General features: G+C 30.7%; 1 protein-coding gene across 1 annotated transcript in view; it reads left to right on the forward strand.

Annotated features, from left to right (window-relative positions):
* LOC127715338 (uncharacterized) overlaps positions 1-18,190 on the forward strand; it is a 42,421-nt gene extending 24,231 nt beyond the window's left edge. Inside the window, exons 4-16 of the mRNA XM_052221370.1 lie at positions 4,535-4,603; positions 5,711-5,790; positions 6,264-6,384; positions 7,163-7,254; positions 8,527-8,653; positions 9,262-9,381; positions 10,626-10,833; positions 11,383-11,447; positions 12,096-12,209; positions 14,351-14,527; positions 15,598-15,707; positions 16,508-16,649; positions 17,857-18,190. Of these exons, the coding sequence (XP_052077330.1) occupies positions 4,535-4,603; positions 5,711-5,790; positions 6,264-6,384; positions 7,163-7,254; positions 8,527-8,653; positions 9,262-9,381; positions 10,626-10,833; positions 11,383-11,447; positions 12,096-12,209; positions 14,351-14,527; positions 15,598-15,707; positions 16,508-16,649; positions 17,857-18,089 (1,658 nt within the window). The 3' untranslated portion in view covers positions 18,090-18,190. The remainder of the gene's footprint in view (positions 1-4,534; positions 4,604-5,710; positions 5,791-6,263; positions 6,385-7,162; positions 7,255-8,526; positions 8,654-9,261; positions 9,382-10,625; positions 10,834-11,382; positions 11,448-12,095; positions 12,210-14,350; positions 14,528-15,597; positions 15,708-16,507; positions 16,650-17,856) is intronic.
* Positions 18,191-18,603: the final 413 nt, after the last annotated feature.

Genomic DNA, 18,603 nt, shown 5'->3' on the forward strand with positions numbered 1-18,603 from the left:
CTTTCATGATGCTCCAGTTAATGATGCTTTCCGAAATAAATAAAATAATTGCTTAAGGTCTTTTTTTGAACAATTATACATGAATTTTGTTGAAACTGTTTTAACGTTATTACATTTGGCATCCATCGTAAACCAGTCAATAAACTATTATTATCTGTGGTACGCATTCTGAATCTCCATTTTTTCATTATAATTTTTTTCTCGACAAAAATATTGTTTTAATCTTACAGGTATTACATACTTCATTTTCATTTAAAGGCGATAATTTTGTTTCTGGTTTTACGGTCAAAGAAGTAGTTTTACGGTCGTAGCTTATATATCACACTTTATTCAAACTAGAGTCCGTTCAATGTTGACGTGATGTATATTTGGACCATTTATAGTCAAACAAAGAAAAATTATTGATAGTACGATATCATTATAAGACTAAAACCATAATTAAGCATTTGCTATGATGAAAAGGAAAAGTTCTTGTACGTTAAAATGGACAAGTGTAATGGGCATATGGATGTTTATTTCATCAAGGAATTGTACTAATATATACAATTCCTTGATTCTCTAGCGTTTAGAACTAGTGTATAATAGCCACAATCGTATAAAGACTCACATCGGTTCATTACAACGATGTTGAAAATCGACCAATGTTCAAACCTGACATCGTGAATAAACTCTTTTTTAAGATATTTCTATACTGCTATATAACTATACTCAAGAAAGTTCAAATGTAGAACATAATCTTACTTAAAAAAATAACGCCCAAAATAAAACAATTTAAATAAACTTGAAAAGAACATGAATAAATCCAGACATAGTATATATACTTTATTAGATAACAAAAGCGAATTATCTCTAAGACAGAAATACAGTTTATTGACATGTATTGACAGCTGTGCGCTTTAAGATTGTTATTTAGATATTGATATATGTCAGCACTCGTGGTATAGTGGTATCATGCAAAGATTGAAGACTCTACTGATTATGAAGAAAATACGCGCGAGTTCGAACCCTTCATATGCAACTCGTTTTTGAGAGGATAAAAAATCGTAAGTTAACAGTTTAAAGTTATAAAATAAGTTATCGTAAGTTAACGAAGTGGTCAGTGGATTCTTGAAAAATAATCTACTGTAAGAACAATAGACTGACGTCAGAGAAATGGGTTAAAAATTTGGTAAGATACGTGGTACTTTATATGTAACGATAGTGTTATTGTCCTCCTGAATTATAAATTTGGTAAGATACGTGGTACCTTATATGTAACGATAATGTTATTGTCCTCCAGAATTATAAATTTGGTAAGATACGTGGTACTTTATATGTAACGATAGTGTTATTGACCTCCAGAATTATAAATTTGGTAAGATACGTGGTATTTCATATGTAACGATAGTTTTATTGTCCACCAGAATTATAAAACATAGAAAAAAATCTATTTTATTTGGAATTGTTGCGGCGCTCTTTGTAGTTTAGTAAAAAAACAGGCTTGTATTTTCTGTCATGGTTTCCTTGATAGAGGGTTGCTGCTCACAAGGAAACTATTAAACCAAGAGTTCCAAGTGGTGAAATTGAAATCATCCCTTTGAGTTGGTTGACTGTTATGGAATAACCGTTTCACAGATGATGTTCCTATTGTCGTAAATACAATCCCGTCTCCCTTTTTTCCTCCGAATGTGACCTACCGAATTAGACTTATTACCGGGTTTGTACCAACACGACCAACACGACGGGTGCCACATGTGGAGCAGGATCTGCATACCTTTCTGGAGCACCTGAGATCACCCCCAGTTTTTGGTGGGGTTTCGTGTTGCTCAGTCTTTGGTTTTCTATATTGTGTTTTGTGTACTGTTGTTTGTCTGTTTGTCTTTTTCTTTTTAGCCATGGCGTTGTCAAATTATTTTTGACTTTTGAGTTTGAATGTCCCTTTGGTATCTTTCGCCTCTCTTTTACCTTGATAGCATTATACCTATAGAGACTTTCGTACAGACCTCGAGACATGCAATCTTCAGTTTCTGAAATCGGATAGGTGATCGTTGACCCAATTTAGTTATTTTTTCTTTTAAAGATAAACAACTATATAGGAGCAAGTGTTGAATATTTGTAAGCAATAGACATCTTTTCTACAGACTATAGACCATACTTTCTTTTTTCCCTTTTCTACGTATACAAATGTTTATGTAAGAACCTGGATTAAGGGAGCCAACTATTTACATCGGTTATGTGTTTGTAATTGTCAGTTTCATCAATGCCTTTTTAGCATTCTTATAAAACAAAATTAAATTAAATCTATGAAAATGGTTGACAAAAGAGTACCAGTGATTTTGAAGAGTTATGTCTTAAGCAAGATCAACTTCCTTAAGTTCATAAAAATAAATTGTGCATTTACCTGAAATATGCAAATGTTTCTACCACGAAATTTTTAAATGTTTACTTTTCGGCTCCGAGCTTCAACATTACTCTCGGGAAAAAATTGTGTAAAGAAGTGGACGACAACGAGAACACGAATAAGACCTTATTTTTATTCAAACAGAAAACTGTCAAAGACTGTTTGCTAACATTTTTACACCTTTGTACATGTAGACATTATCTGTTTGGTATGAGTCTTTTAAAGTTAATTTTCCTTGTTAACCAAGCGATTCTATACGCTCTGAAAACTAGTACACAGTTGACTTTCTTGCAAATAAAATATAAAATGAGATATTATCATTTGATTTGAAGCGTCACATATAGTTTATTGATATATGAAAGCTTCATCAACACCATTGTAATTAAATAAAATCTAGCAAAACTGGCTCTTTATTTAATATAAACAAATAAACATAGGCATGGGGTAAACGCCAAATGACAGATCAATCAAGCAATACTAAAGAATGAACAAACGAAAATACCAAAAGATACTAGAGGTCAACATAGGGATGATAAACAACTTTTCAAGACTTTTTGACGATTATGAGATTCTTATGATATATAGAATGTTGTCTAATATTGCAGACCGTATCTTGACCTGTCGATTTTTTGGGTTTTTTTTATGTTGTTTTGTTCCTTTCTTTTTGACGTGTATTTCCCACTTCTTCTCATTCATAAGACCATCAAAAGGACGTTCGTGTTTGAGTGTCATAGCTGTTCCTATAACTCTTAAAACAATATCGCCCATCCTCTTAATTAAAGTTATGGTGTTTGGAATCATGCACTATTATACAATTTACTTTGCTTTTAGATCTTAAGAAGATTATGAATTAGCCTTTGAAATGTCCCAAATAATCTATTGCTTTAATGGTCCCGGATGTAAATATCTCAAAGATGAATACTACAATGGCGATATAATTTGACAAAAAATCATTATCAATATGTCTATAGTCAACGTCATGTTCAGAAATAGTTAATTATTCGAAAATAAAAGAAAATAATTAGGTTATAATTGTTGTTTCCAAACATTGTCATCTGTAAATTTCATTGACACAACTTTAAAATAACTGTAAACTGTTGTTTTGCTCAATTTTGTATCGGTTATTGTTTATGAATTGTAATTCGAGTTATTTTATAGCTATTATGTCTCATAAATAGACAATTTAAATGTTTGCATGATTCCATCTTTAGTATTAAACAAGAACCTAGTATTTTATAAGCACATGCTTAAATACCGTAAAAAATATAAATCTTATTTGTGACAATGTTAATAATTCTTTAAATTCAATAATAAATGATTAAAATCAAGCGCGCCATTTAAGAACAAATGTTTTAGAAAAAAGTGATCCTCTAAAAGCCAATAACATTTGCTTAATATCAGCACGATTTGTGTTTAATTTTATTAATTGACATTTTCACATTTGGGTGATTTTACGAACTGGAAGTGCGTAAATTAAATTCTAAAACCATTTCAAAAGAATGTTCACCATCCTCCAAAAAAAGTCTATTTGAAAATTAATTCTCTGTTTTTTCACAACAAGAGATAATACACACAGATCTGTTTTTCTTGCAGCCCAAAGGAAGTTACTGTTTCAATGTTGATTAATAAAGAAGTATCATAATAAAGAATAGAAAGAGATGACGCAAATTATTTTTTTTTCTCAAACGAAGGCCAACTGTTTGTCGTATTCACTAAAATGTACAAGTTTTAATAGCGCTGTATTTTTTGTTTTTGTTTTTTTTTTTCATTTTAATTATTGGTTATTTTAAGAAGATATAAATGACGAAATTAATTTTTCCTTAACAATAATAGGAGGAAACAAAAGAAATAAAGATTGTATTGCTAAGATCACCGGAAGATTGCAAAAGAGTATGATATATGATTACCTAGTGATCAACATCTAGTATAAGATAGAACTCTCTCGAGAACATCTCCAAATACCGAATTATTGTCGGAGCAGATGTATTATTGCTTCAGCAAATATTCTCAAAGAAATCTAAATGGACGCAAATTTCTTCTTAGACGTTACCGTTCAACACGTGTCAATTATCTCTAACTAAAAGATGTATGACACTCTGAAGACAAATAAAATATTTTATATATGACATTTATTTTATTTTATGTTTTTTATAGGAGCTTGGAGAAGCACCAATGCACCAGATTTATGTGAGAATATGTATGTTGATGACTGGCCGTGGATAGGTAGGTGCAGCATTATCTTAAGAAGTTTAATAGGTGCATCTGGTATCTGGTGCAATATTTGTCATTGTTCAATCACATCTTCTATAGATTTTAAGCATTACTTAATTATTTATTTGATTAACTAATTACACATACGAATTCCCATGTTGACAGTTTTTTTTTATCTATTATAGATAGTGAGAAACTTTAAACAGGATCATAAGATAATATTTACAAATCAGTTAACATGACCAAAAATCATCAGTTGACCCTTTCAAGAAGATATGATCACTAAATGATAGTGTTTTACCGTTCAACACGTGTTAATTGTCTCTAAACACAATATGTATGATGCACTTAAAACAAATACCATATTTCTAATATGACACCTATTTATTTTTTGTGTTTTTAAAGAAGCTTGTATTAGGACTTATGCACCAGATTTATATTTATCTTGTGTTTTATGACCAATTTTAGTATTATTACCTAATAAGTATTATATATCGACTTAAACTGTGAAAAATCGAAAATGATCAGGAAAACAAATCTACAAATCAGTCAAATCAGTCAAATGATTGAAACCGTCAATTGATTCCTTATGGGAGTTGTTGACCCATATTCACATTTCAATAGTTTCAGTGGTACATATTCATGTTATCTAACGACATTGACACATATTCATGTCATTTGGTTATTCAGCAACGTTAATATTCAGGTTTTGTTTATATTTCGATTTTCGATCGTCGAATAAAATATAATTTTTGTTCAAAATACAATTTAACCACATATTTACTGAAACAAAGGACAGTTATTATCGTACTCCATATTCCCCAAAAATGTACCTAATGACAATTATTTACCAAAACCAAACGTTTTACTAAAATTATACTCGCAAAAGCACATGACGTTTTACACAGGGAATATCAATTGTTGGGGGGAGGGGTTGTACGTATCAGTTTTAGTCTTTTTCAGAATGCACGAAGCGTTTTTTTTTCAGTAAGTTTAGCTGTTTTAGTAAAAATTCATATAGAAAACCCCGACTAAATGATAATATGTATCTATAACAAGTAATGTAACAGAGTGTATTTTCATTTTCACACTTTATTTTATAATAAGCTTAATTTTCAGCTAGTTGGAATCCGGAGCCAACAGTTTGTCCTGTAGCTGGTGGGTTTACTTTCCGGACGAAAAGTAGACTGACTAATCAGGTAATCATATGTTGTTTTTTTTAGAAGAAGACGGTGTTTAAAGCAAAAGCGTAAAGGAACATTTTGTTTGGTGGTAAAATTTCTAATACTGGAAAAAAAATAGTGATTCAAGCAGATTGATATTTATAAGACATATGCACATTGGTTCTAGTTTAACTTCATTTGTAGACTTCAAGTATATTAGAAAGTCATTTGAAGAAATCGCTCTTCATTCCCATAATTTCTTTCATGGTCATAGTATTCACTTCTACAGTTCAATTAAAAGGAACATGCAACAACATTTACGCTACGCAAAGTATCTACGCGTTCTATAACTATTTCCCTGATTTCTGATGAAGTCTTTCAAACATTTGTTGAAATAAACGCATGTTTCTTTTATACATTTAATGCACACAAAAAAAAGCAAAAAAAAGCGAATAATTAACATATTGATCTATTGAAAGGCGTTTGCTGATATCATTCTTTGTTTATAGGATGTTTGTAAAGATGATTGGCGAAGGTCAAAATTAGAAATTGAATGTCTTAAAGGTGATGGTATGGATTTTTTTGCTCCAAAGGGGAGTAACTGCAATCCGTTTTTATCCCAGGGAGAATGTAAGTTATTTTTTGTCTTTTATGATTTTTTTCTTCAGTTTTCAGGATTTACAATACCCCTACAGACATCACCTGACTTTTGTTTTTCTGAGTTTATCATTGAATGATATGAACAAGGCTACTTATTGTTTTATATTATTAAATCAATGTGAAGTAAACAAGAATATACAAACTTACCATTAGTATGCATGCATGTCTACACATAAAGTAAATACAAATAACAACTGCTAGCTACATGTGGCTCACTTAAAGTATAATTAAAAGTTAAAAAAAAATCGAGAAATATTCTATGTACAGTGGGGATCAGAATATAAGTTATACCAAATTTTCAACCCTTTTTATTTAATTTGATCGAAATTTGGTTAAGACTGTTAGGTGCTTTATTTTCAAATTATGACAATCATATCAAGTATGAAGATTAAATGACGAATTTACTCAACAACCAAGACGTTTTAGAAGTTAAAGTATAAGGGTTTACTGCAATATCGAGAAAACGTTTTAAATACAGAAAGATAGATGATGAAAGTAAGAATTTACTAACAAGGTAGTTACTACATCAAACGAAACAACGATGATACATACACTTTTAAACCAGAAAAGAAATTTTGAACAACAAAAACACTATTTCAACCTTGAATGAAATCCGTAATAGGTATTTAGGAAGGGTAAACAGATCTTGCTGTGTTACATAAATCGAAAAGAATGATATCAAATATATTCAAAATCATGATGAAATAAGCCATTTTCATACAAATTGGTTTTTATTTTTCGATCGTAGGGAAGCGTCTGTATTGTCTAGGAGGATGGACTTATGGAAATCATTCTTTTATGATCGCAGCTGGAGATGATTATAATCATCACTTTTGTATTGTAAGTGTATACTTTTATTCCAAATCCATGTATTATATTGGAAAATATGAATGATAAGATAACCAACGCAAAAAAGTAGAATAGAAAGTCAGTTTTCATGAATATACCAGAACGAAAGCACCTTCAATGAAAAAAGACAGATAAATGAACAAAAGGCTTTAAACATATTAGGCCTGATAACCGAAAAATGGAAACTTAAAGATCAGACATTTTTTACTAATATTAACAAAGGCACCAATAGTTTACCGATTTTCAAATCTCATAATTCGATTAAGAAAAAAAATCAAGGTAACAAACAAAAACTGAGGGCACCGCACGAACTCCAACAGGGGCGAGACCGGGTTTGTCAAATTAAACGGAATAAATAGCGGTTTTGTCTTTCATATTTGTGATTTAACTTAATATACACATCTTTAGATGCAATAGTCTTTGACACCATGTTCTGCTTACGCGTATTTTACAATTACGTCCATACCTGCTGCTCAAATTACTCAAACGTGGGTATGATGACGGCCCTAATGCAGAAACGACGCCGTACTTCTATAATTTAAAATGAGAATTTATGAATTTTGGAGTGAAAAGTCGGGGAAGACAAAAATGCATAGTCGTTTAACTTTTGCTTCTGAACCAACCCATTCATTTTAGCGGCATGTGTATGAGTAAGAAATACTGTCAATGATTCATAATGCCATTCCAAGACTGATGAATACGATATCTTGGTATATCATTTTAACACAGACATATTAAACAGATCCAGATCCATTTTTGGCAATCTAAGATACAGGTTTTGCCATTGTCGTAACATTAACCACAAAACATGTGTGAATACTCAATACGGCTTAAAAGAAATATCAACCAATAAAGCAATTTTCTGATATAACGATGCATGATGGGTGAATAGGTGCAGATTAAAATGTGGTTTCGTGCATGTGGTGTTTGTTTGATTTCAATTATCTTCATTCCAATATTCATCTGTTTTACATGTACTTCGGAGATTAAAATTGACAATATATTGCCCTGAGATAACACCTGTTGTAGTTATTGGCCAAAGTAAATATATTACTTTACATGTTAAATTGTCTTCGGATAAATAAATAAACCGTATAAGTCATTTGAAATAAAGATACAAGTGAATATAATTAAACTTTGGCTTATTTTTGTGATTAATTATATTCATTTCAAATTGTATAATATAAATATCCTCCATTTTGTTATGTTTTTAAACAGTTGATATCAATATCTTTACATTTGTGGCATAATGTGTTTTTTCAGAGGTTTCCTGCAAAGCCATATAAAGAATTTGTAGCGTTGCTATACTTTAGTCCAATATGTCCAATACATGAAGATGGTCAGCCCTCAACAGGGATTGATTATTATGAGTTACATTTAAACAGAACAGGTGAAGGTCTTTAAAAATGATCTATTATCAATAAATATTTATTTCCATTCTCTATTCAAATATTTAATTCAGTGAGCAAGACATTTCTAAACACACCAAAATCATAAAGTGTTTTTCTTTTTGTCTGAGAAATAATAAAAAAAACATAACTCATATATATTAACTAATCTATGAATATGAAGATGGGGAAATAGTTTTTTGCCGATGTTCAAATCTCATATATCGATTGAATATTAATATGAAGGAAACAAAACAAAACGGAAGGAATTGCTTAACTACAAAAGTAAAAAGTACACTAAACACTTAGTAGTTTACCAACGTTCTAAACTCGCAAATCCATTTGAAGTATACCACACAAGGAAAAAGATATAAAAATAAAAGTAACACAAAAGTCAAAAATTGCACTTCAATCAACTGTACATAAGTACATATGCAAGAAAAATTAAAGTAACGGCTTATTTTTATTAAATATCTGTATGTGTAGCACGTTCTAGATGTGCCTGTGGCTTTCACTAATTATCTAAAGTAAGCCATTCCATTTCATAAAAAATATTTGTAAAGAATAAAAGTTAACGACATAGAATAACTCAAATGAGTTCCATATGTAGATCGAGACGAATGTGAAGACGAGAATGAAAAGTTTTGCCAAAACCATGCCCAGAAAGGAATGTGTGAAAAATCAAATAACAGATATCTACCGCACTGCAGAAAAACGTGTGGTCTCTGTAGTAAGTAATGTTTTAGATTAGTATAATTTTTAGTGATATATTGAAGCAAAAAAAAAAACACACATCAAAGATACCAGGATTATTTATTAGACTCATCAGTGACGCTCGATTCAAAAAAGGTAATAAACTAAGTTGAAGAGCATTAAGGCCAAAAGTTCAGAAAGGTTTTGCCAAATACAGCTAAAGATTTCTATTCCTGGGGTACACAACCCATAGTCAATTCAAAGTTTTGTAAAAGTTAATTTATAAATACCTTATCAATGATTATTCATGTCAACACAGAAATGCTAACAACTGGGCTGGGGATACCCTCTGAAAGGAAACCTCTACCAGCTTTGTATCGACCAGTGGTTTTAAAAAACTCATCGCTTTGTACGCCAGACGCGCGTTTCGTCTACAAAAGACCTATATGTATCATTAACACTCGAATCAAAAAGGTTAAAGGCCAAATAGAGCTAAGATTAATATCGCTGTAATGAAATATCTCGTCCGTTGAATATCGTTTGCTTGTGTGGGTTAAATTACTATTAATATTGAGAATAAGATTGCACTTACATGACATTATTTTTTTGTACTAAAACATATTAGAATAACGTTAAATATTACATCAGTATTGAATCAAAGAGAAAATGGGATTAATTTATATGTTTTTGTATCAAAATGAAATCTAACTCTAAAGTAGACATGTCAGGATTTCAGGTGTTTGCACTTTTATTTTTTAACAGTTATATATGTTATGAAATCCAGCACGCAGCTCTTAAATTGCGTAATAAACTTTGTGTATATACTATGTATTAAGTTCGCACGATACTATATGATATGGGCTTAAGTCATTGTTGAAGGCCGTCGTTGGTCTCTGGTGGATTTCAACCATTTGCAATCATACAACATCTGCTATTTTTCTATGATGTTAAAAAAGAGGAACGAAAGATACCAGAGGGACAGTCAAACTCATAGATCAAAACAAACTGACAACGCCATGGCCAAAAATAAAAAGACAAACAGACAAATAATAGTACAGATGACACAACATAGAAAACTATAATAAAAAGTATCACTGTTTTCTATTAGCATTGACATGTAAGAAGGCGTTTTTTGCATAATAACCAAAACTTTTTTTTTAAGTATCATCATCTTTATTTTAAACATGTCAATTCAAATTCACTACTCTAACGTAATATTTTGTCCGAAGAAGATAAAAAAAATTCTAGCCATCCGAATATTTGAATCATTACTATTTGCAGATAACAAAGAAAATTTCTGGACAGAGGTCTCATTCAGTGAGCTCGTCCGAGGAAAGTGGTTGTTGTTTGAAAACAATAAGGAAGAAAAAGTGGTAATAAATCGAACTCATATTTATTTCTCAAACCTGGGCCATTTTGTATGCTTAGAACGAGTATCTCTTCCTGCGCAGTACTTATATAAATTAGTGTCCAACTTTAATAATGGATGGTAAGTTTTTGATATTGCTTTTGTGATCTTGAAAGATATTATTGCGTTCATATATTTTTTGAGATTCTTGAAGAAAAATACGAGATTGATATTTGCAATTTTCAGTAAAAGAAAGCCGAACGATACCAACGCTATGTCAATATGAAAAAGACCAAAAAGACAAACAAAAGTATACAAAACCCTATCAAATACCGGGGTAATGCTGCATACAATTAATGGTGTATGTTTATTACAAATTGCTTTTAATGCTGTTTTATATATTATTTTACTTTTGTTTTACTTTAGGAATTCCATGTTAAACATGCGACGTTGCCAAACATTATCTGAACGGAGTTTCAAAAAGGGTTGTCCTGCCTTTCGACTTCATTTCACTGGACAAAATCATGCTATATTTTTTTTCAATTTGAGAATTATGTGTAAATACTTTTAATACAGGCTGCAGTGAAGGCTCATTTGTACTTCTTATTTATTCACTTCATGATCAAACATTATTCTTATATTATATTTTTACAGAAAAGAGTAAAATGATTTATTCTAATTTTATTTAAGCTCTACGAGGTACACTTGCATTGAATTGAAACGTCCACATAACAATATTCTCCAGTTCCGATTAGGTTGGTATATTTCATTATTAAAATCAATTATAAGAATAATTGATGATGCAGCTTAATCCCTATGTGAACAGTTTGTAATTCTTTGCACAATGTCTGATGAAAAAATGAGTTAAAGATACCAGACATATAATGTGATATGCTAAAATCACGTTTCGTCTACATCAGCTGAAAATATTTTTAATCATATGTGAATAATTTATATTTTTTCATATCCTATATCAATATGAAGGGTTTAAAATTTCTGTTTAATGAACTTCCACATAATTTACATTTTTTCAAGAGGTCTAATTTGTCGTACTTTTTCCGCATTGCACATGTCTTACAAATCAGAGAACATTTAATTTCATGTTTATGTGGTGTATTCTTACTGCTGAAGCTATGTTTCGGAGATCTCATTTTTTATCACTATGTCTTTCATCTGACAAGTATTCGAGATGTACATTGAAAGCATTTATGATATTTGTTTTATAATAAAGTGTTTTCTACCATTGACATTGTTAAATATGTTTGCCTATATTATCGTGTGAACATTTAACAAACAATGTTGAGAAAGGTTTATGACTGTATATTTTATAATGCACTACTACACAAACATGAAATATTTACATTTATTTTCACACTAATGGTCATTTGTACAAATATTTAAAGGTCGCAGTTTCCGAGAGGATAAAAATCATATTGAGATGTGCAATTTCAAAAAGGACACGTATTCAGATAGAATCGAAAGCAGATATAGGAGTCCACAAAGGAGAAATCTGTTACGTAAGTATTATATATGACCTGCACAAAACGGTCCGTGAGATAAAAGAAATAAAAAAAATCGAATACACTGTTTTAAATTAATTCTATCTTTAAAAACATGGTACATACAAAAATAATTAAAAGACATACAACAAACTTAGATATCAGAATATCAGGTTAAGAAATTAGTGTACAACACCACCAAATAGGCTCAGTTGACTGGGAGCATATTCTTATTTATGCCTACAGAAAATTGTTTTGCAGAATGTTAATTTGCCTGCGCACAAAGTGATTTGAGACTACGGCACATCGGATCGGTCAAGCGATTCATGGTTGTGACAATAAAACGTTTGCAGTGACGATTTCAGTCGCTCTTTCTCATAACTCTGTTAAAGCAGTTTTGGTTTAAGGAACACAACCCTGCAAATGAAGACCGTATGGTGTGAACATGCACGAGTATAGCGTATAAACTCGTATGGTGTGAACATGCACGAGTATAGCGTATAAATCTGAAAAATGTAAACGTTATATGATAAAGCAGAGGGTTTGTTACTGCTTAGAAATGGGAAGTTGATAATTGGATTGTTGAAATCATCATGTTTTTCATAGATTCAAATTAGATGCCGTCCATCTGTCGTTACTACGTTTTCCTCAAATTAACTCTATTAGCTAGAAAATCCACTAGTTATTGTTCAGTGTGGTGTGTTTAAATTTTGTAAAGTTAAGAACTAATCAAGAGTAGATTAAGTTTGAAAAATATCCTTTTTCCAAGATTCTTATTTTTTTTTTTGTGTTTAGATGAAGAATGAGAGAAGACATTATTTAACAAAATTTACGCTCTCCATCACGAATTGGTTAATATTTAAAGTGCCTAAGGATCTTTACATACTGTAGTCGACATGTTTACTTTTCAAACGATAAAGGTTTTATCCTGTTTATCGTTTTGACACTTGAAATTGTATATTATGAGGAACTCCCGCTGTATTACTATCATATTTTTATGTTTTTACAGATACTAATGATATGGTTTTAATTTTTAAAAAAGATTTCATTGTACAAATACCAAGCTAATATGATTTTCAAATTGTAACTATATTATCACCTGAGCAACATCGAATCTAAAAATCTATGTACAGAATTTAGTGTTTGAATGTTTGATCAAGATTTGATTTTGACCTGTGTGATCATCTAATGATCATAAACTTAATCTTTGTAATGTTTCATTAATAAGAATAGCACAATTGTGTAAACTTGTAGAGTTGTGGTTGAAACATGCAATTTGAAAATTTGTCTGTCAGAAAACAACTCAAATTATCTTCACTATTTTATCTAGTCGATATCAACTTATTTTGTGTTATTATTCGCTAAAGCTAAGTAGTATATTAGAATGAAGAGTGTCTACTTTTTTCTCAGAAAGCATAAACTATAATCATTTATCAACCGTTAGAACTATTGTAATATATTAAAAAAGTAATCATAACCAATCATCATTGTTCTGATTATGTAAAGATAATGCATATCTGCTAGTTCGATAGAGCTCAGAAAAAGCGAAGACAAAGTCGAGGTTGACAACGATTTTCTCGTAAGGTAGTAATCTGCTCTATCACCCTCTCAATTGTAATTTTATTAATTTATTAATTATTCAGACTTTTCTGTTTTCATAGTTTTTCTGCCCCACCTAGGGGCATTATGTTTTTCGGTCTGTGAGTCCGTTCGTGCGTCCGTTCGTCCGTCTGTCCCGCTTCAGATTAAAGTTTTTGGTCAAGGTAGTTTTTGATGAAGTTGAAGTTCAATCAACTTGACACTTAGTACACATGATCCCTATGATATGATCATTCTACTTTAATGCCAAATGAGAGTTTTTACCCTAATTTCACGGTCCACTGAACATAGAAAATGATAGTGCGAGTGGGGCATCCGTGTACTATGGACACATTCTTGTTAAAATTCATTTTAGTTTTTTTTTTGTATATACATGAGAGTAACATTGAAAAAAAATCGATTTTAAGGTCGAATGAAATCCTATTATTTAAACATAAAAATACTGGCATTTTAATTAACATGAAGATGAACAAATTGAAATTAACAACTGTAATATTGTGTTTTCGTTGTTTTTGCATACAGAAACAACTGGTTAAAATAACATTTTTTTTTATTATCAGGAGAGGGAGAGCTATGGGAATCACCATGTGGTCTTTCTGGAACCATTCCATTTGAAGCTGTTTTAGGAGGTCACAAATGTACCGGCAATGTTTCAGATTGGAATGCCTTCACATGTACATATAACACACATGTAAAGATAACTACAGACAACTGCATTGGAATGAACAAAGAGAGAAGTGAGTATTTCATCATAATATAATTATCAGATTGTGCAATGAAAGTACGATTTTTTTTATATATTTGTTATACAAACCAGCGATATTACAATGTTCATTATTTCTCCGAAGTAACATCAGAATACACGTTATACTTAAGAAGTAAATTAGGATATGAATCAATGTATTAATGTTTTTTAGTTATTTTTCTTAAACAGATAATCTTAATAACAGCATAGAAATGTATAAAATACGTACATTATTACTCGCATTATGAAATATAGAATAATATTCTGCGGTCTGCCATATAAAACTTCAAAGACCCAAGATACCGAAAGGTTTTGCCTAATACAATTAATATAATCTATTCCTGGGGTAAAAATAAATTCTTAGTATTTCGAAAAATTCAAAGTTTTGTTAACAGTCAATTTATAACTATGATTATATACAAGATGATTCATCATACTATGATTCCTGTCCAGTGTTGGGGTAATTACGATTATCCTTTTTATGTAATATCAAGGAACACACGCTACTGTGATCAGTGCTATTTCGATTGATATCAGCATGACTATGACATTAAACCGATAAAACTATTACCGTGGTTTCATTTATTTTCGTGGGTACCAGTTTACGTATATTGAGAAAAAATGGTATTTTCTTGGATATTTGATTTCGTGACTACGTTGAACATGAACATTCGTGGTTCACGTTTGCTTGCCTAAATTTTATGCAATAAAAAAAAATAGATATCACACAAATAAAAATATATCCACAGTGTATGCATTCAATACAAGTATGGATTCTTGATAGTTGGATATTTTCAAAATACTTCGTTATTTATGTCTAAACTTATATGGCAATGTTTAAAATACCGTTAAAATGACAAAATTACGTGACAGGAATACAGTACAAATAAATGCATGAACACTCAGGACAGAGAAATACATAAATGAATAATATGATAGTACATTTCAACATGTAAACCACAAAATACAACGAACACCTAAAATTAATTTACGATAGTACACAAATACAGCATAATAGAATCATCAGTATTATGATATTTTTGATTAATATTATTATTTCAGAATATAAATGTTTAGCTTTCCTTAATGATGAATTTGATTTGTCAGACAAAATGTCTACTCAAATGATACTGACACATGCAATGGATGAAACAAATGAATTTATCTGCTGGGTAAGAAGTATAGTAAAAATAGATACACATTCACAGTTTAATAAAATTGTAACATTTAAATACAAATAAAAGACATATTGAACTTTCTTACTAAGTGTTTCATCTATATTTGTTTTGATAATATTTAAAAATATTTAAAAGAGAACATGTTATGTTCAATGTTGTGCAAAGCCCAATTACATAACAACGAATGAGAAAGGAATTCGTGTTATTAAACAAATATCTAATATTAATTGGTCGATTTTTATATCTATTAGTTAAAAGTTCACGTTTGGGCTAGCCAATGTGTATTAAGAAATTTCCTAAAAGATTGTTAATCTCCTCGAAAAGAGACACCTTTTTCGTTTTGGTTGTATACCGGATTAGAGAGGTCCAAATGACTAAATTTCTATATCCCTAGTCAACCCTTTGGAGTGTGTTCAAGTGAGTTCGTTTCCGAAGTTTTGGGGATATTTGTGTTTCTAAATCTTAAGATTATTTGTGTCGTCTGTTGTTTTTCATTTGTTTGGCCATGTTTGAAATGATCTTGTTTATCTTTCTTCGACTCGTACGTTTTGTACGTCCTCTTGGTATCTTCATATTTTGTTAGCTTAAATAGATAATTTACAATACAGGAAAGGGATGAAAATACCAAACGTTTCACGCAATAAGCAACACTAGCTCGTTTAAAACTGGTGATGAGAATTTCACATCTACCACTAGTTGTAAGTCGCTCATGAAAAAGCACCATTAATATTTTATGCAATCTTGCAACTTCGATAAAATTAAATTTGTTAACAACATGTTCTGTGTCATTACAGGTGGTAACAACTTTTCCTGGTGATGATTTTGAATATCCGGAGACAAGGATTTATAAAATGCCAAATTTACAATGTTCTTCCTTTGAATTTGTCAATCAACACCTCATCAGGAATAAAAATAACTACTTTCATTTGTTATATGGTAAGGAAGATATATGATTAAAAATTCATATATTTTAAATAGTGTTGAAAATATGTCTAATGTTTGTGAATTGTCTACCAAGACGAAGACTATACACATTGATTTTTTTTCTATGAACACACTTATAATTAATCAATGCCATGTTATTACAAAGGATATCATACTATCCTTCAAGTTCATGACAAAAAATAAATATTGTGGATATTTACATATCCCATTTTGAAAATAAAGTTAGAAATTGGCAAAGGGGTTTGATAATACGCCCATTTTAGGTGTAATACACAATAAATGTAAGTACTCGAAAAACAATTTGTGTTCCCACTGGCTGACCAACAGTCAACATACCGTGTTTGAGGATCAACAGTACGTATTCGTTTTAAAAATGAAATTTATAAAGTTTATCTTAATTCAAGGCCGTGTGATTCACTGAGAATCAAAAACAGACATGTTTGTGTTTCATGCAGTAATGAATCAAGCTCTTTCAAACCGATTTTTCAATTTGCTTTTATGTTGTGATGGTGCACCACTGTCCAAGGGTAGACGAGATTCGAGTGCTTACAAACATGTTTACAACGCTGCATTTTTATGCACCTGTCCTAAGTCAGGAGCCTGTTTTTCACTGGTTGTCGTTTGTTGGTGTGGTTCGCGTTTCTCGTATTTTATATAGATTAGACCGTTGGTTTTCCTGTTTGAATTGTTTAACACTAGTCTTTTTGAGGACCTCTATAGCTTGCTGTTCGGTGTGATCCAAGGCTCCGTGTTGAAGGCCGTACTTTGACCTATGATTGTTAACTTTTTACACATTGTGACTTGGATGGATAGTTGTCTCATTGGCACTCATACCACATCTTCTTATTTATATTAACCCTGAAAAATTCTTTACGTTTAGTTTCACTGATTTATTTAACATAAATCAGGCCAGGTTTTCTAAATTTCACATGTTTGTCACACCTTTTGATAGCTTACTATGGTTAGTTTGTTCATTGGTAATCATACCACCTCATCTTATTTTTTTACATCGTCAGAAATAAAACCTTGAAGACACTTGTCTATAACTCTAATACATCCTGATATAGTTTAACTTAATTGATATGTCAACTGTAATAAATTTTCTGAAACTCCATTGTTGGATCATGATGGATGTATATTTGTAATCACATGACTTGCAAGGAGCTTTATTGTGTACATATTTCTCTTTTTGTTTTAGATAAAAAGTCAAAGGCTACAGTTTGTGAACCTGCAATTAATCCAACCCTATCAAGACCTCAAAATGATGAAAATATAACATATAAAGTCATAGAACAACCTGTTCCATCAACTAAAACTATAAAAAATACAGTAAAACCGCCAACCTTTTCTCGATCTCGTAGTGCTTCATTACACAGTTATAAAATAGATTTACTATGTACTACTGTTTTCATATTCCTATTGGTTCTGTAAAATAATCTTTAACCGTATAAATGCCGTCGAAAACACTCAGTTCATTCAAAGTTAGAGGTTCAAATACTGAAATTACCAAACTCGATGATGTGGATGAAGTTGACAAAAATATATAGTTTTGTTGTACGTTATATCATAAGCTATTATTATTTACCAACACTATAAAGACACATTCCACAGAGAAGAAATAAGATTATCTGAAAAGAGTTAGTAAGACGAAGAAGACATTAAATTAATATGCGTGTTAAGGATATTGGCTGCTCTGTTTCAAAATAGCAAGCTGTTTTAAAGACTGTTTTAAATTGATAGAATATCAATAACGAAACTTAAAAAGCACAAAAAATGAAAGATTCATGTACTGGTTTTTAAGATATAACATGTATAAGCAATTGAACATTTGGCGAGAATGATTCTCTCTAGATTTTTCTTACATTTAATATTGGCAATGGCTTTTTAAATATATCTAAAAAATTATGAAAGGAAAAGAAGGAGTAAGCCGGTAAAATTAGCAATG

Source organism: Mytilus californianus, unplaced genomic scaffold, assembly GCF_021869535.1.
Source record: "Mytilus californianus isolate M0D057914Y unplaced genomic scaffold, xbMytCali1.0.p SCAF_9, whole genome shotgun sequence".
In the NCBI taxonomy this organism is placed as follows: domain Eukaryota; kingdom Metazoa; phylum Mollusca; class Bivalvia; order Mytilida; family Mytilidae; genus Mytilus; species Mytilus californianus.